The sequence below is a fragment of the Prionailurus bengalensis genome, chromosome A1 (genome assembly GCF_016509475.1).
Source record: "Prionailurus bengalensis isolate Pbe53 chromosome A1, Fcat_Pben_1.1_paternal_pri, whole genome shotgun sequence".
Taxonomy (NCBI): Eukaryota; Metazoa; Chordata; class Mammalia; order Carnivora; family Felidae; genus Prionailurus; species Prionailurus bengalensis.
This window is the reverse complement of record NC_057343.1, coordinates 200,096,882-200,117,302: the sequence shown is the minus strand read 5'-3', so window position 1 is coordinate 200,117,302 and position 20,421 is coordinate 200,096,882. Positions and strand designations below refer to the sequence as shown.

The 20,421-nt window shown below is 36.4% G+C and overlaps 1 protein-coding gene across 2 annotated transcripts in view; it reads right to left on the bottom strand.

Moving 5' to 3' along the window:
* ARL15 (ADP ribosylation factor like GTPase 15) overlaps nt 1-20,421 on the bottom strand; it is a 407,817-nt gene that overhangs the window by 193,548 nt on the left and 193,848 nt on the right. For both annotated transcript variants that reach the window (XM_043598609.1, XM_043598617.1), the window contains exon 4: nt 12,617-12,825. In XM_043598609.1, the coding sequence (XP_043454544.1) occupies nt 12,617-12,825 (209 nt within the window). The remainder of the gene's footprint in view (nt 1-12,616; nt 12,826-20,421) is intronic.

The following is a 20,421-nucleotide window of genomic DNA, read 5'->3' as shown; positions in this document are numbered from 1 at the left end:
TAAGCTCAAAAAACGTAATGAAAAAAGCATGACAAAGTATACACTCTAAGACACCACTTATGTAAATTTTTATCACACAAAACATTACTGTATATTACTTAGAGATACATGCATATGTATTAGAAGTATAAAAATGTATGTTGGGAAAGATACCAACTTCAAGATACACTCACTTGAGAAGTGAGGGAAGGGGCTTTGAAAATGCATCTTTACTGATTTAAGGAAGAGATCTGAACAAATATGGTAAAATGTTAAAATGTGCTGAATCTGGGTAATGGGTGGATGAGTTTCACTGTCATGTCATTTTTTGTACTTATCTCTATCTTTGAAGTTTCTCATAATTAAAATAAAGTATGATTTTTTAGATGCATATCCTCATATTCCAAAATAAGTCTTCTCCAGAAATGAGAGTTGGAGTTCCTATAAATTACCTCCCCCCACCATAACTGCTTAAAATTCAGGGTAACAACCTAGAGACTAAAGTGTTAAAATTAACTTTCCTGAAATGATTACAGCACCTTACTGCACGTGTCTTAGAAGTATCTTTAAGATAATTACATCATTAATATATGGTCCACATTCATATTGTTAAGCAAAATTCATTAAGTTGGTGTTTCTAATCTTTTCACCTTCAAAGTCTCCTAAGCAAGTAGCTAGGTTGAAGGATGAGAGTTTTAAAGTACAACAGACTAGGGGCACCTGCGTGGCTTGGTCAATGATCTGACTACAGCTCATCATCCCACGGATCATGGGTTCAAACCCCGTGTCAGGATCTGTGCTGACAGCTCAGGGCCTGGGGCCTACTTTGGATTCTGTGTCTCCCTCTCTCTCTGCCCCTCCCCCACTCACACTCGGTCTCTCTCTCTCTCTCTCTCTCTCAAAAATAAACAAAAAAATAATAAAGTATAGCAGACCAGGGCACATGAAAAAAACAGAATATTGTTCACTGTATACCGTTTTGTACCTGTTTAAAATTTACCATGTGTTTTGCCATTCAGGTTAATTTAAATGAGATGGATTTTTGAAACTTAAAAATGAATGGATTTTTAAAGATTATGTCATACTCCATGGAGATCCAAATGAGAACGACAGACATCCATTGGGTGGTAGTTACATAATCTTAATTGACAAAGAATGGATCAAGTAATGTCAACCATAATTCGTTACAAATTTGTACATATTTGTGAGCAGAGCTGGAGAAGAGATGTTATTCCGAAAATAATTTCAGTGAAAGTAAACCCAGCAATTACAGCCATATCTTGCTTTAACATCTTAGAAATATGACATTTTTAATAGCACACATTTTTCAGTTCAGCTTTACTATGGCTACAGAACCATATGGCAAAATCTTGACTAACTAGAATCCAAAAAAGAACAAGTACTAAAGGAATTACAATTTTTGTATTCCATTTTTAACAGATAAAACTACAAAAACACAGATCTGTATCAAGTGTTTTACCAAAAAAAAAAAAAAAAAAAAAAAAGCAATGTCTTGGGCCTGATATGAAGTTAGTATAAATTCAACAAAATATTCCATACTTTCTGCATCTACACTGCTAGAACCAATGTTCTAAATAATTAAAGGGGCACTGCACATAAGAATCATTAAAGACTATTTCCCTAGAGCAGAAAACTGTGCTGAGCAGAAAACTATATTAATAAAAAATTTCTGTTAACTCTAACAGGCTCAAGCAATCTGGCAATCTTATGTTTTACCTTCAAGGCTGTTTTCCCTTTTTCAGCTAAAAAAAAAAAAAAAAAAAAAAAAAAAAGCTTAATTTGCTTGTTAATATAAAAGTCATTAAAAAGCCATTATTAATTAAGGAAAAACAGAAAGATGTCCAAACTTGAGCTTTAATTAAAGAAAAACATCAAAGTCCATATAAAAATATGGGAAATTGACATCTTTTTTTATTGCCCCAAACATGTAGACACATGCATTTTTCCACTTAATGAATCTCTACCCACTCATTTAAATAATTCAAATATTTAGACTTAACCTTTTCAAGAAGTTTGGCAAGTACCATTTTAAATGAAACTATTCTAGAACAGAGTAAAACGTAAGTCTTTAAATATAATCAGAGAAAGATTCTTTCTTAAGAATTTATGTTTTCATGTTTTAGAAAATTAGGCCATTTGGGCACAATGATTTGCTTTTGCATAATGTCAATAACCATAATAACGATTCTACTCAGTGCATATAAATTATACCTTTATCTCAACATCTTTTTTTGGCCTATTTTTCAGGATCTTATAATTATTCAGTCTTGTCTTCAATGTGATATGCTACAGCATGATGAGAAAATATCTTTCTTTTATAGCACCATTAACAATTGTAAGTCTTCAATCAGCTGTTCTCTAAGCATTCCTCTGCCAAGGTCTTATTTTCATTTCATTATTTCTTTGTTCTCCTTGTCTAAACTACACATAAGTTACCCAGATTTTCCACTCTGGCCCCTTTCAATAAAAACTTGTTTTGGCTTGACAAATTATTAGTCATCACTATAGTTCTAAAAATATTTTACAAATTCTTACACGTTACAATTTTGTTGTTCTAGGCAACCTCCAATTTATTTCACAGTTCATATGCAGAACCATCTTCCCATAAGGTTTAGTTGGTTTCCCTTGTTTACAAAAACAATTCCGGTTACTTTATTCGTCTGTTTACTGCCTGAACACTCTTTATGGAGCATTCTTATTTCAGGTATAGAAGAAAAGTAAACTCAATCTAGGCACACCACCCTTAACACAAGGAATTCAGACACTGGAATATGTTATGTGATAAGGGTAAATAAAATAAAATGAAACCTTACTTGACTCCTCCTTTATAAGTCAGTAGAAAACTTGTCATTTTTTTGGTCAACGATTAACGTGTGTACAAATTACAATTTCAGAATTTCTAGCCGAGAAGACTATTTCCATTCCACTACTGGATACTGTGACATCAAACACAGCAAAGGTCTTAGCAGGCCAGTCAGGAGAGAACTACGTGGTGTCTGCAAAATGAGATGTCGTTTGTGTTCACTGGACTCATGTTGACACTTTGTTTGTTTTGGAAGTTTGTATCATGCCTTTATTCAAAACCACTAGATTCCCCTTTACTCAAGATATAAACATTCAAAGTACTATGTGAATATTTAAGTAAGAGTGGTAGCTGAACATGGACATCTGTGTAGAGATACTACTAAAGAAAGAAAGAGATTCTACATTATCAGTAAACAAAACAGAAAAAGAGGTTCTATAGACAAAGAACTCAGGTGTGGGTTAGTTCATTTCTGCCAAAGCCCATGTATCCTGGAAGAGTAGCTACTTCTAAGTGGGACTCTGTTGTCTGTACCACTGCACGTGCCTGGCTTACTGTTTTCCCGAAAGGCACATGCAATTCACAGGTAAAGAAAAATAAGTGGCAAGGAGAAAATTCCAGGTACTAAGGAGCAGAGTATTCTATTCATCTCAAAAGATGAAAGCAGATATCTTTCATTACACGTTTTTGTTCTTAGAGGAAGAAGGCCAAAAATATGTGATTTTCATATTTGTGTTAACACAGCAGAGCTTCTCAAAGTCACTGCCAAAAATGGACTGGTTTTCTTACCTGCTTTTTCCACACGTTTAGTTAAGGATATCTGCCTCATTATAAACCTCGCTGACTCCCTAGACTTTCTGTAGTCTGGCTTTGCTGTGATTACTGGTCAAAACCTTTAATTACAGTATATAGTTTGTGCAGCTGCCTGGAAATTGGTCTCAGGGTCAGTGGCTCTTCCCGTTCCCCTCTTTCCATTCTTTTGAAGCAATATTGCTGAACTGAAGGCATTGTTCCAGCTTTCTGGTATGCTCTGTCTGCTGCACACTATGAATAGCTTTGCAATCACTCCAGCAATTGGTTCTTCAACTGCCTTTAGGTTGTCAATTGTAATTCATTGGCTCCAGGCACCTTTTCTCTTTTCATTCTCTTGAGGTCTTTTCTTATTTAATTTGCAATAATATTAGGGAATGTCTTCTTCAGACATGTCACTAATGTCTTCCTGATTTTGAGGCTGGGTGTACATTTAACTTTCATATATATGCCTGTTAAAATGTTTCCATACTTCCTCTGTCTCTGACTTGTGATGACAATCTTTGCAGGATGTTGTGAGGAATTTGGCTTTATGTTCAAGTCTTCTTGCTAAAGAATAATCTAAAGAACAATCCTCCTTGAAATAGTCTCATCGGAATTAATTCACGTAATTAGTTATGGTTATTTTATAACTTCCCAAAGATATAATTTTCCACTTTTGTGATAATTTTAAGCTTTCATATTTTCTTCCCATAATTATGCCCTCTTCTTTTTAGTTTATAAAAATTATAAATTTGAGTTCTATACAACTTCAGGAATTAGTTAACTAAGAAATAAAGGGTTTTGACTATTTAGAAATCAATGTCTATGTTTTTAGAGCCTTTCAGAAGACCTATCCTTATTCCTCAAATATCATTTTAGAGATTACATAAGAAAACATTCAAACTATTCAAAATGAGTTCCAATGCTTCTGCATTACAGGTAGCTTTATTTTATATATAGACACAGATTTATATATATATATATAACATACATCTATAAAACATATATATATAAAACATATATATAAAACATATATACATACATATATATAAACATATATATGTACGTATATATATATACATATATATGTTTTATATATATGTATGTATATATGTTATTATATATATGTTTTATATATAAAACATATATATATATAACATATATATAACAAGTATATATAACATATATATATATATAACAGGTATATATATATGTGTTATATATGTAACATACATTTATATATTTTTAAGAAAAAGGACAAACATCTCTTCATTTGTTAAGAAAAAACAAAACCTCAGTGGATTATGTCTCAACTCCTTAGTTCTGTATAAAACCCAGCATGGTAACCCCTCTCATTAGCCTCAGCCATCCCAGAGTAACCAAAGGTATTTTTAAGCAGACACTATGTAATAATAATAATGAAAATAATTATCATAATGATAATAACTAACGCTTATTGTGCTTTTTATCTTCAAAGCACCTTACTGACATTAACCATGTGTCTATTTTCAAATTAATTTAACTCGACAAATGTCTTATTAACTCTGTAAGTTATGGAATGTGGAGTCAATGGAGTTTTCTTTTGCAAATGAAATAAATAAGTAAATAAATAATTGGGACTAAGGGCCGAGGAAATCAGTCTGAAAACTTCAGCCTCAGAATCATTTCTTGGCTTTGTTGAATGAGGCTTAATGAAAAACTAATTTTTACAAAATACAAAATTGAAATAAAGGGTGAAGTTCACCACTACAACCACTCAAATACCTATTGCTTCAAAAAGACCCAGAAAGAGAAAGTCAAACTCTAACTGTACTAGTTATGATTATTGTAAAATACTTAAATATGTGCAGGAATTAAAAGTGTTAGATGTATGAAATGAGGGGTGCCTGGGCGGCTCAGTTAGTTAAGCGTCCAACTCTGAATTCCTGCCCAGGTCGTGATCCCGTGGGTCCTGAGATCGAGCCCCGTGTTGGTTCCGGCTGACAGTGCAGAGCCTGCTTGGGATTTTTGCGCTCCTTCTCTCTGTGCCCCTCCCCCACTTGTATGGCAGGGTACACAACACTTTCTCTCTCTCAAAATAAGTAAATAAATAAATACATTGGTAAACAGCCTTTTAAAAAATTTAAGAAATGAAAAAAACTCCCTCTAAGTTTCATTAACGTAGAACAATTTTACAACAAAGCTAGATTTGTTCTTAATACATTGAATGTATTGCTTTAAAACCATTTCAATTACGTTCCCCTTGAGCTGCATCATGTACCAGTCTCCACATGAGAAATACAAGTAAAAGACAGTTTGCTATGCTCACAACTGAAATAAGCTCTATATACTTAAAATGTAGGCATTAATAAAAGCATATTAAAGGAATATTATTGGGGCGCCTGGGTGGCGCAGTCGGTTAAGCATCCGACTTCAGCCAGGTCACGATCTCGCGGTCCGGGAGTTCGAGCCCCGCATCAGGCTCTAGGCTGATGGCTCAGAGCCTGGAGCCTGTTTCCGATTCTGTGTCTCCCTCTCTCTCTGCCCCTCCCCCGTTCATGCTCTGTCTCTCTCTGTCCCCCAAAAAATAAATAAACGTTGAAAAAAAAATTAAAAAAAAAAAAAGGATTATTATTCAGCCAAGATGTCCTGCCACTTTCTACGAGGAATTCTGGGGAAAAAATAGTAACCTGCTTTATAGCAAGGTCCTCAGGTGGACAAACACAAATTTAAGTACATGAAAATAAACACTTGTAAGTCTGGTCAATGGCAGATTAAAGCTTTGCAAAACCATTACTATGGTCACAGTGGTGAGATTTCATGCAAGATGCAGTTTATGAGTAATATTCAAAGGTCAGGTTTGGTGTGGAGGAAAAGGAAAGTTCAAGGGTGGGAACGTGAGTTAGACTAGGTAGAGTTAGGGAATCTGGATAAAGCTGATGGTGTCAAAGCCAGGAGGGAAGCACATATGGGAAGTACTTATCCCAATAACATATAATTGAGCACAGAGACATAAACAAGCCTGAAGTCCTGTCCTTCAAGGAGCTTACAATCTTGAGGGGTAGACAGAAAAGTTATATGCAATTAATTCTAGTATTATGACTTGGATATGCCCAGGATGCTATGGGAAGTCAAAAGGAGGGCACCTAGCCCAGACTTCGATGTTTTAGGGAGACTTCTTGATGTGACCTATAATCTTTAGGTGGTCTTCCTAGAGCAACAGATATAGTGAGCAGTAGCTCAATGTGAGTGAGACAAGAGAAGGGAATTCAATACTCAGGCACATTGATATATAAGATCGGTGCTGTTTCACTTGCTTCTAGAAGGAATCAGAACATAGTACTGGTTTTTAATATGGGTATCATGAAAAAATAGATAGGAAATTGGTTCTTAATGGTCTGTGTTGAAGAACAGGGAGAAAAGGGGAGGTCTGGGGGTGTCAACAATCAGGAAACTGCAAAGTACCGCAGAGGTGGGAGAATTATACCCGGAAACATCTGGATGTGCAAAGTAAGAGTAAGAATTGGAAGAGGTTCCAAAATTTGCCAGCTTTACATTAAACAAAGATATGCATTTGACAGACTCAAGGAAGAAAGTGTAAAGAAATAGGGGTTTTATAAGAGAACGTAATGAATTCTTGTTATATTTTTAAATGTCTTTCTTACACTATTATCCCTCCTAAGTAATTTTCTTGATACAATGGACCTTTCGTATATATCACTTGTTAATGGGAATTTATTAGCTTTCAGGGGGCAGGGCACATTCTCATAATACTGCTTGGTAGGTGCAAGAAATACAGGTATACGAGTTCCCTTGAATGCTAAGATCAAACTGGCTAGATTTAGAATTGATGAAATCAAATATAAAAATTAGTTTTTTCATGTACATGAAGTACATGAATGTACAAGAACATATCCTGACTCTTTCGGCATTCAGCTAAAAGTTGCTCTTCAAAATATAGAAGAGTCATTATTATAAATGTAACTATCGCAATGGTGGTGATTTCAGCTTCTCTTGCACGTTAGTAAACGTTAGTAAACATTTTCAGGAGATCACGGAGTCATTCCTCTAAACCCTCCCATTGTTTCCCCAAGATTAAACTGTAACAGAGTACAGTACATCTGTAAGGAATGAACAAAAAATAATTTGTATCTCATATCATTTTAAAGTAAGTATACGTCCCATAAGGGAATCTTCAGACTGCTTACACAATACACATGTCCGCTGCTCTAAGTGAAATCAAATCAGTATTCTAAAATGCTGCCAAGACGCAGGTCAGGACACTTGGAAGCCCCTAAGATTTAAAGTGTATGACACTTTACAATCATTATGGTACAAACACACACACATTTCTGTCCATATACAGAGAGTAATAATAAACTAAGTATGTTACATGATTTAAACACTGCTTTGTATTTTCTAATAAAAGATTAGTCACGTTAAAACCAGAGATGATATTCACCACTTCATAGAGATACCAAAACAAAAACACCACTCCATAGTTAACGAGTATAGAATAAAAATTTTAAATTAGAGGCTTACTATTTGCAGATCAACAGTTCCCAAACATTTCAATCCTTCAAAACTCTCTGACCCTTTTAGGAAGGGGAAAATGTATACAATTTAGAAATAATGATCTATAAAGAAGAACTATAATTAAATGCAACGGTTCAATAACGTGAAACACACACCAGCACTCTCTTCCACAAGAGGTCTATAGACTAAAAAGTGAGATGTAGACAAAGTATTCGTGACACACTCAATATTGAAAAGTATTTTTCAAAAGTACGAATATTTATAATCGAGGCAAAACATGGGCTAAAAAGGTAATGTATCATTATAGAAATACTTGGGAATACTCTACTCACACTTGTATTTTATTCTTTCCTAATAGAACCCCACATTCAATGTGCATCACAATAACAAACTAAGTGACAGTTGGAAGAAAACTGAGAAATGCCTGATCACAAATTTTAACCTTAATGTTGACATCCTAATTTAAAAGCTGGATATTCTTGTGCTACAATTAATGAACCATGGAACCATTAAAGTCATTTGACCTTACAATGTCACTTCAAGAATCTTTATTTCACAGTTTTCACATTTCTTAGTATTTGCTTCGATGCAAAATACTTGACAGAGTTGATTCAGTATTTTTGAGGTGCTATTTCTAAAAAAAGGTAAACATTTTTGAATTAAGGATATGGACAAATATCAATTCAGATTAGGCTGCTGAAAGGTTAAACTATTTCTTTCAGGTTGACAAAATGTGTCATTTTATAAGACACAGTAGTGCCCAATAAAACAAAAATAAGATTTTAAAAAGCTAGGAAGTAAAAGAGTCCTAATCGGCAACCGTGTAGAGGGAAAACAGGATTACATTTATTGGTTACTATATCAACTTAACTTCTCATAAAATCCTCCTAATCTATTAAATAACTTCAGAACTGAAGTATGCTCTCCTATGGGAGTTGTAAAACAAATTAGATACAATTACCATTCAATACAAATAAAAAGCCAACCTATTTACCCTTAAGATGATTCTTGTTTTAAAGCCTTATTATTCAAATTGGACTAGAATTTTCCCTAATGAATCAAGTGGGCCACTTGACTCAATTATAGATTTTTATATTATATTTTCTATAGAGAAAAGTAGTTGATACGAATAAATTCTGGAAAACTGTGGTAACTACACCTCCCCAAAGTGAATACAACATCTGTTGCAAAAACTGCTTGGCTTTCAGACAGTACATAAAGGGTGTTCTTTTTCCCAGTGTTTTGCTATTAAAAAAAAAAGATTATTTATTAAAAAACATGTTTCTACTATCAATTCTCAAGATGTAAAATCTTAAAAGGCTGTTGAGTTAAACACAGGTCATTACCAGGTTTATTACAGAAGGCGAACTATGCAATGTACAAGACTCTACTTGCGTTCTAAAAGGGTAACAAAATAATTGGGCATGTTGCCCTCTGTGGGTTAGAAAGTAATTTTAACCATTGTCTTCCTTTCTTAACTCCATTCTCTACACAAACATTGCAACACTCATAGCAGAGGAGGGGACTAAATGTATAGAACCTCCAGAGATTTTCATTCTCTGGTTGGAATCCCCAGGATAATTCCTCTTTCTCCTTTGGATCTCACCAGCTTCTAAATGCAACAACATTCTGTTATCCTCATTAGATGATAAATGAATTTTTAAAGTTTTACTCCAGTGACAGGGTAAATAATTACAGTTTTTTTTTTTTTGCATAATGCATTGAGCACAAAATGTAATAATTTCAATGGGAGGAGGGGAAGAATCAATGAGCCTTTATGACTCGTGGTCTTTTCTTAGCTGCATCAAAGAACTGTTCAGTGCTTTTGGTAAACTGAATGCATTTTCCTTGAATTCTGAAAGAATAGAATTTTGCCTCAAACTCACAGCTATTTTGCAAAGTAAAAACCCATCCTTTTAGCATTTGGAGATTACATGAAGTGCACATGAATTAACAGGTACAAACGAATAAAAATGTTTATAAGCAACAGAGCATAGGGGCATGTAATACCTTCACAATAAGGTAAGGAGGGGTAGTATACAGATGGCCACTTCTGAACATATTTCAAATGACATGTAAGTTTGCTCACTTTTTAATCTTCTATCCCTCTTCTACGCAAACCTACTTCCAACCATTTTGAGATGATTGCTTATTAAAAGTCTAAAATTCAGTTTTTGTAATTCTACTTTTATGCTAACTTATTAATAAGATATTGATCCCTAAAACATTCCTAGGAGTATTTCAACAAGGCATTGTAACACACTATTCTGAGAAACCTCTTTGTCATTTAAGCCACGAGAAAAATAGAAAGCTTCCTTCTCTTTTTCTGCCAAATCCAACGTATGGGCACTTCATTATGTTTCGACAAGCTTCAAGATCTATAACAGAATTTGTCTACGTCTTTAATTAAAATCTAAAATGTTAACGTCCACCTGTATAGTATATGTTTATATAACCACAGGGACAATACCTTAAACAGTCCTCAAAATGGTATTTGCAAATTCCATTACAAGCAAAAGTTTTGAGGAAAAGTCATTTAAAATTGATATAAATAGAAAGGAAAGTCAGTCATACATGATCCAGGATATACAAATTTTGAATAATTTTCAAATCATTCTGTTTATTCTACATTTACAGCCTCTGTCTCACTAAAAGATGAATCATAAAAAGATATTTGCCCGTTTCTTAGGAAAGATACTGGCGAAAACACACAAGGCATATTCCGAAGCAATTAATTGTTCAAAGCTTCCTTTCTTCAATGTGACAGTCTTCAATTTCTATGGAGGATTACCCTGAGTTATCTATCCGGTTTCAAGAAAACATTAGTTTCAATTTTATGATGTCTAAGGAAAACAGTTTCTTAAAATTAAAAGAAAAAAAATTCAGCTATTGCACATAACTTGAATAAAGTGATTTGATGTTATAACGTCACTTGTGTATTTCGTATGTTTTATTATAGATGTATTACATATTATTTATGTACAAAACATTATATCGTCTATTTGTATTCTGTACTGCATACATATATTTCCCACAATGAATCTCAGAACAATGCATCTTCAGCAAGTATCTTATATTTTATAATACTCCTAACTGTCTACGATTAGATACTATTATATCTACTCTACAAGCAGGAAAACTGATGCTGAGAAAGTAAAAGATTTACCCCACCCAAGTCTTAAGAACAGATCAGGAAGGTGCGACAAGTTCAATGCTGAAGATCTGCACATTAATGACTCTGAATACTGCTTTGTTTCTATCTTTATTACTTACTAGTATTTATATTTCACAAAATCTAAAAAGGAAAAAGGTGCATGCTGACTACTTAATGATAAACGAAGCAACAAAAAAATGGGCACGAGTTCTACTTAGTAAGAAAACCTTGCCTTCTTTACTATTTTCCTAAGACTTAAATGAAAACTGTCTCGATATAGTATCTCTTCTACTGCTTAGTACTTTAAACTTCAAAGTAAATTATCTAAAACCATCCCACTCAAAAAAAAAAAAAAAAAGCCTGCATCATTCCCATTTTACCGATGGAAGACAAGCAAAGGAACAAAGCTCTTTGCCTGGGTCCCACATTAAGTGTGAAACCAGTCTGGAGTTAGAATGTCTTAGGTGTTTGACTCCTCATCCAGTGTTTCAGACTACAGGGCATTGTTATTCCTACTAATTATAATATCCTGAAGTCACTAAAGGAAGCACACAATTTTCTGAAGAAGGGGAGAGAAACCTACCTTGAAAGTTACAGGTGTAAAGGAATACATAAAAAGTCTTTATTTCACTGTACTTTGGTTAAAATTCACTACAATTCAAAATTTAAAAATTATTCCCATATCTTATTCCTTCCGTATCCATGAATCAGAAGCTCTTCTGGGTGAGACACTGATTTTTTTTCGGTTCAGAACTAGACTCATGCTTTTATAGGAGAGATATGCACTAAGAAATGAAATTCAATGCAGAAGATAAAGAACGGGTCCATATTAAAGTGTATTTGGTGGCATGGAACTTGCAAGATAAGACATCAATTTTCAGCCTGGCTGGTTACAGAATAGGACTCATTGCTTCTAGTCAACAGTGAGCATTTCAGAGGGACAAGAACATGACATCTGAGGGCAAGTGATGCATGGTGACACGCATGAGACATTCCTTGAAAAGCTGGAGAAAAGGAGAATGAACTAAGTAAGCTAGCGGGGTAAGAAATGCTAAATCACCAAGCCTGCAGCCTTTTAAAGCAGATGAGAAAAATATTCAGATAAGTCCTTTAACTTTTGCTAAAGTTAAAAAAAAAAAACAAAACAATGATGCTTTCCAAGTGGAGAAAGGTATATAAACAATAATTTCTATAGATTGATATAGTCTTTCTCCTTTCTCAGAAAACTAGGGTTTCGTGTTGGAAAACACCACAACCAGCATATTCCTAATTACAGACAAGTTTTCAGATTCCAACGTGGCAGCAAAACCACAGCACACAAGACAAGGGCTTGTCACATTCATGAGACATACCTCTTGGACTGATCGAGCAGCTGGCTTGTCTTGATGATTGGCCAATATTAAAAAGGGTAAAGTGCATAACTGTGGGTGCTGGAGAGCTGAGTGCAGTTCATTCCTAGCAGTTTCTAAATCATCTTCTGAAGAGGCACTGTCTAATACAAATATTACCCCTTGAGATCCTTGGTAGTAGCGGCTCCAATATTTCCGGATATTATCAGCCCCTGTCAAAAACAAAACAAATTCTTTTTAAAAATAGCTTTTGGCAACTGAAAAATACTCAACAGTCCTGTTGGTGTTCCCAACACTAATTCCTACTGGAAACCAATGTAGCTTTTAAAAATTAAGGGCAGAGAGCATGGTTGATGAGGACCAAGGCATGAGAGCCAACAGGTGGATGTGGCCTTGAAAGAGAACACCCAAGTTTATCAGTCATTCTTTATACCTTTCTTATCAAAATATGTGAGAAAGAACTAGGATAGTTGTTTTGATTGAAAGTCAACATTTTTTTCAGATTTTGCTTACTAGTCCTAAATAAAAACTCCACTCTTTATAATCAGAGCTTGAGCCTAACTCAGAGAGTAGTGTAACCCAGCTAGCTGTTCACTGAAGCTTTATCCCAGACAATGAACATGATCCTGAGGACAGTTTCTAAAAGAACTACTTGCTGATCATGACAATAAGACATGACAGCCTTATTTAATTTCATCTAGGAAGTGAAAACTACTAGCACAATATTTTTATGTATCAAAGTGCTGAAATCTGTGATGAATTAAATACTTGATACATTTGCATAAACCCACTTGGCAATGGGCATACTCATGGTCTTGATATGATGGGAGTGTTCATAAAAAGACATGGAGATTCTCAGCATCCAAGGCCACGTCTTATTCCTCTTTGTATTTTCAACATCCAGCATTATGTATAACTCAAGGTTCAGTACAGGAAAGAGGAAAATGAGGGAAGGAGGAAATGAAATTATACACTAATTAGGTTTTATGGATTTTCAGACTAGAAAGACCTGTAAAGACTATCCAGTCCAACTGTCTGAGGAACCTGGGGCCAAGAGAGGTGAAGTGACTAATCCCCATTCATGTGTCTAGTAAATCTCAAAACTGAGATTTGCATCTGAGTAGACAACCTGTCCAGGGAGGGCATGGGCATTCCCTACTACATCAGGATAAGTGTTTCATTTATTTCCATTCTATTCATCAATAGCATGGGCAGTCCATGGTGTGTGTGTGTGTGTGTGTGTGTGTGTGTGTGTGTGTGTTTGGGGCATGGGACTATTGGTTATACAACAAAAATTAGATAAAGGTATTTCATTAATTTAGTGTATATGAGCAAGTCTTAACCAGTTAGTAACTACATGTTAGCCCTTCATTGAATATTTAGCTCCTATATTGGATATACTGCACTAAGTGTTAGGAATAAAGGACTGGAGTTGGTGTGCACTAACTGACAAGAGCCAAATATGTGCATCTCTTCCCAACTCTGTATTCAATGATGCCATACTGGTAGCTTCAAACTGGATAGGGTGGGAATATTTTCACCATCGAAATCAATGAAAGCTATCATCAGGTCTTTTCTTCCCCTAAGGGCCAACACACCACTGGAGGGCACTAAGAAGCCCCTATTTTTCTGTGAGAAATAGAAAAAAAATTAATAAAGTAATAAAGCTCTGTAGAGAGGTACTCATTAGGCGTCATGAGCACAAGAGATGAGGCATCTCAACCAGGCTGGGCACTCCTCTTAAAAAATAATAGTTACCAAACAGCTACCATTTATTAAGCACTTCCTACATTCCAGGCACGGTGCTAGGTGTTTTCAAAAGAACAGCTCATAGAATTCTTACAGCCACCCCAAGAGGGAGGTATAATTGATTCAGGATTTAAAACTTAAATTTCAGATTTTAAAATCCAGGGTATCCATCATAATCCTATACTGAAATACCCAGCTATATAAGAGCATCAAAGATATTTAATGTAGAACAACCTTAAATATGTAAAAACATGGGATGTGAACAGGGTTAATGCAGATCAGGCAACTTTCAACCAAGAAAACAGTCAAAACAAAACAACTTAAGCCACAGATTGAATATAGGTAGTTAGTTACATAAGTGATGGTCTAACTAAGAAAACAGAGCCACTGAAATCAGCAACACTTTAAGCCAGGTTCCCCAGGCACAGAGTCTGAGACTGCATTTCTTGAACACCTGATTATAGACAGTGCTGTCAGGAGAAACCTGGAGTGAAAGAAGCAAGCTAGAATTGGGGAAGGGGCTTGGCAAAGATCTGGTTTCAAAAATCTACCCTCAGCTTGATCCAATGAGGAGCTCTAGAGCATGGACTCAACCACAGAAGTTGTCCAGTCCAAAGACAAGGAGGCTGGGCTGCTATACCCCAGTACAGTCATTGGCTATGAGCCACCCTTAGGGAACAGGAGGGGGTAGGGGTGTGATCTCATACTCTCCCAGACATATTTGGTTGAGGCAATTATTGTCAGCCAAGGGCAGGCCTCTGGAGAAGGGTACAGGTGTGAGTCATTAGCAGCCAATACTCGAAGCAGCTGGGAGATGGATGCACTGGCCCAGTAAAGGAGATCTGGGTAGGATACCAACAGCATCTGCTACAAGCTACATCCAGACATTATCCATATGCTAGAGAACCATCCATAAGTTTGAGGAGCAAAAGTAGCAGCAGTGTTACCTGATGGTAAATGTTTAAGACAAAAATAATATGTGTGTATATATCTGTACATAAATTTATTACAAATTTTACTAAAAGGTGTGCAGCACACAATTTTCATATAATGTACACAACATGCTTTACTGTAAATTCTATAGAGCTCATTAATTCTCACAAAATGCTTTCACTGATTTTGCCCAACTTCTGTAATCATAGCCAACCAACAGTTGCAACTGACCAAGTGCAGTTCCAAAATAAATGGTGGTGGTGCTAAGTGTTTTTACATGTATTAACTCATTTACTCTTGACCATCTTAAGAGGTAGGTATTGTTATGGCTCTCATTTTATCAACAATAAAACTAAGACATGAAACAATCACATAATGTGGCCAAGGTTACATACCTAAAATATTTATCTAGGTCTAATGTGATAGAAATAGAAGGATCATTGACTGGAAAGGTGATAAAACTCAACAAAAAACTCTACTACCACATAAGCCAAGAGGGGGGAAAAAAGCAACTTATCAAAATAAAAGGTACCTAATGTTTCTAGCCAATTAATTAAATGAATATTTTTAAGTACTCTTCTATACAAGTCACTAAGCAAGGACCTATAAGAAATATTTAAAAATCCATGATTACCTTAGATCAAACCCACAAATTCTTTAAAGTAATAGTTACTACAACAAGGCCTGTAAATACATCTTAATAAATATGGCCATAGCATTAGAGGGGTGCAGAGAATTAAGTATAAAGAGAAGAATACTGGTTGAATGTTTCAGTGGAAATTTTCTATTGGAAATACACGGGACATATTCGAAATCTAACTCATGAGGGTCTTTTTCAACAATAAACTATTTCCATCTGCCACATTTGGGAGCACAATAAGACACCAGAAAATGGCAAGACAAAATGACCTTAAGTCCAATGACTGTTGACGGATGAAACAAATCCAAAGAGAAATGCTGGAAATTCTTAAAACATCCATTCTATGATATACTATGTGGATGATAACTTATTAGTAATGAAAAGACCCTTTTCTTTAGTCTCCTGCCACACAGCTATCTGTCCAATCTTAGCATGTCTAATGTTCATCACAAACACTGGGCTTGGAATCTGAAATTCCAGTTCAGCCTTTTGCACAATGGCTTTGGTCATCAGGGCTTCTGGATGAAACCCAGAGTACCCCAGGAAACCAGGAATGGGGTGAATGGTAGTATCAGGTTGGTTGGCCCAGCTGAGAGGACCTTAGATGAGCCACCAGATTAAAATGAGAAATAGGTCATTAACCCAGCTGCCAGATGCTCTGAGAAGTGAGCCTAACTGGGAAAACTAGGAACAGAGTTTGATGTCCACATCCCAACAGGCCTCGCCCATAAACCAAGTCCAAGGGGAGTAACACACGCAGGGCATCACATCACATCATAAATGGTCTGGGGCCACTCATTTTAATAACTGAATAGCGCATGCTCTGTGTCACTTAAATTGGTATATAAAGAGGTTAAACACCAAATCCAAACCTGGCCTGTATTTTGTATTCAGATTAAAAAAAAAAAAAGGGTGTATTAACAGTAGAGAGGTTGGGGAGGTGAGGGTGTTACCCAGTCTCTGAATTACCCAAAGTCTGATACTGCCTTACTGAAGGTTGTAAGGAGCCCTTGGTATCCTAAGAGTTCACTCAGAAAGCCAATCAACCAGGAGAGCCTAGTTCAAGCTACTATAAGAGAAAAGATAGAAGATGGGAGCATAATGTGTCTTCATTATGCAAGGTTCTTTCGTATGGCACACTATGGACAACTATGGCAACATTCTCTTATTTATTAATTCCTCTAATGGATGTTTACTGAACACCTGGCACCATCCCAGGCACTGGGGACATACTAGCAAACAAAACAGACAAAAGCTTCAGTCTTCATAGTGCTTACATTCTTTATCAGCAGGGCCAGCCTACCAGTATAGAGGTTAAAAATGCCAAGTATTTGTTTTTCGAGCTCTCTCTTGCAGCATGGACAGATGACTCAGTTTTGGCAAACTGGGATTCAACACAGGTCTGCTGGGAGCTTTTGGGAAAAACTGTGCCCCTCAAAAAAAGTGAGATGCTCAAAGAGAGTCACTTCTCTCTTCTAGCTTTTAGATTCCATTAGATGATAACCTTCCCAGCAATCTTGAAGAAGACATACCAACACATGAGGAGGTCACAACAGGAAGACAGAAAGCCTGGGTCCTTGAGAACATCGCTGAGCAGTGGTACCAACCACTTATTGTAAGAACTCTTTATTTTGTGAACATAGTGAATGCCTAATTACTCGTGCCGATTTCAAAGACTATTTTATTATTTGCAGCCAAAAAAGATGCTTAGCTCCCTTAAGTTAAAAGGCTGTAGAGGTAAGTTTCTTAAAAGAATTTTTCTTTGAAAGATGAAACCAATGAACTAAATAAACAGGGATACACAGGAGTCAACAATAAAAACAGCAGTTCGAAGTTGTCCCTATGGAAAATCTGATCTCTAGATCAGTGATGTCTAACTGAACTTTCTGTGATTTAAAAAAAAAAAAAAAAAGCCACTAGCCATTGTGGCTACTGAGCACTTGAAATGTGGCCACTGTAACTCAAGAACTGAATTTTATTACAATTTACTTAAATTTGAAGTTTAGACACCACACTTGTCTGGTGGCTACTGTATTGGATAGTGTGTTCTAGATATTCCTCTAACTTACTGCTGCCTTGAGCGACTGCTAGAAACCCCTAAGAAGAAAACAGTTAGAGATCTGATCCCATCTCTGAAAGGAAAAGCCATGCAGCCATGCTGGTATAGGAGCAGGTGTGGTCACTCTGATCCAAAGACAAGTGTGCCAAAGGGTGACACAACAGGCTAACCAGGACGAGGGTGTCCACTAGGGTCACCCTGTTATGGCATATAGACTCAGGATGAGGAGTCAAGATTGTCTTCTCTTTCCATCCTCTTACCACAGTCTTCAGAAAATGGAGAATATTTTCCCTCTGAAAAACTTAATGAGACTGGAGACCCATAAATGAAGCCAATTTTGGAGAATTTTAATTGTAAATTAATTCTTCAAATTTTAGTGAAGGAGGATATATCCTCGGAACACAAGTGGCAACAGCCAGTATTACTTTAAGAAGAGTGATTTCCAGCATAGGGAGAAAATGTTCAAGGGCAGGACAGGAGAAGGGACAGAAAAGTATTAATTTTAAATTCTTTTTTTTTTTACCCTTCCCATATATGGAATCTTGGTTTTTCTGATGGGTGGCTCCTTCATTCTTTTTGTCTTCTATATATCAGACCCACTCAATCTGTTTTTAAAAACTGAAATATCCAAGAGTCCAGGAGGACTAAGACATGCATATCTAAACTCAAACTTTTGTTATGGACTCCCCCCAGCTCCTGAAAAAAGCACGGAAGTATCTTAAATTAAGCCCTCCTTAAGTGCTCAATACAAAGTATAAAAATGTGAAGATTCGAAGTCAAGTTCTCTGAAGGGAGGTGTATTGTCTTATTTTGCTTTCAGAATAAAAAAAAAACCCATTCTAGATAATAAACAGAAATGTGGTCTGCATGATAGAAGAACCACGAACAGGATAAACTGTTGAGCTGGAGGAGACCAAAGTCCTCAGGCTCACAGTGAGATGAGCTGAGAACACCCACATAGAATATAAAAGAGGGTTCACACCTAGTCATCCACCCCCGTCTCACCGACATATTACATCACATCTAACCTTGTAAAGGTGTTTATATACATCACCACACACAACTTTTTAGGAGTTATTATCCTTATTTAATGGATGAAGAAATTGGGACACAAAGTTTAAGCACTTTCCTCCATATCCAGCTAATAAATGGCAGATCTAGAATTCAAATTTCGGACTGATTCCAAAGCCCATGTACTTTTCTACTACATTATGCTGCTTCACAGAGAGTATAGGAGGCTCCAATGAAAGGGAGAGAAGAGGAGAAAACATTCCAGTGGGGATGGCATGGCTGGGAGCATAAGATAAGAGGAAATTAGGAGTGGGTGGGTGGTGGGGCACAGTAAAGAGAATGAACATGAGAGAAGCCTGAGCTGGTGACAAGTAATGACCAGTGTGAAGACAGAATGTGGATGGCTTTGTAAGCCAGGCAGTGTCTGGGCTTGAGGCAGCAGTAAATGGGGAATTATTACAGAGCCCTGGGGAATACTACCTGGCAGCTGGATGGTCTTGCTTAAGGGTCCTGTTGACCATCCATTACCTGTTATGGTAATGTGATTATGGTAACTGTATTTAGAGTAGACAGTACTACCTACTCATATCTGAGCTTCTTCCAGTCCTAAAGCCTCTAGATTTCATAAATCTTATATATTTTATTTAAGAGAAAGCGAGAACACGCATGTAAGCAGGGGTGAGGGACAGAAGAGGAGGGAGAGGGGGAGAGAGGGAATCTAAAGCGTGCTCCACATGGTGCTCAATCTCACGACCCTGCGATTACGACCTGAGCCAAAATCAAGAGTCCGACACTCAGTGAGCAACCAAGCGCCCCTAAGATTTCATAAACCTTAAAAATGAATACTCTCCACACTCTTGGACACACAGCTAACTGCATATCTTGAAAAAGATTTGCTTATTAAGGTCTTCCTGTGTTTATTGGAAATCTATGAAAACATGTGGGCAAGAAAGAGTTCTTCCTTCTCCCAAACGGTGTAAGGGAGTCAGCAAAGGAAATATGTAAACAAATAGTCTCTGCCTTATTTTGGATTCCCCCAGTGCAACGGGTTTATTCAAGCCATGAACGCAGGAAATACTAGTGGTAGAGTGAAAAAGTGGGGGAGGGAAAGAGTCAACCCACAAGAAGAGCTACCCAGCCAACGAACCACTGTGGGTAGCCTGAGCTTACTCATACTAAAACTGGGAGCCAGGCACCAGTGGGGAAGCATTTGGGTCCTCATCCACCTACCTCCCATTAGTGGTTGCTTGAGGAGGGCTAGGCATTATTTTCCTAGCATCTCTAGCTTTGCCAAGGCACTGAGGTCTCAATAATTCTTGAGAGTGAAGGCCTAAGACCCCATAAGGGTTTTAGAATAGTACATACTCGTTATCTTTAATATACAACGGGGCCCACTGAGGTCCACTAAATCTCAGG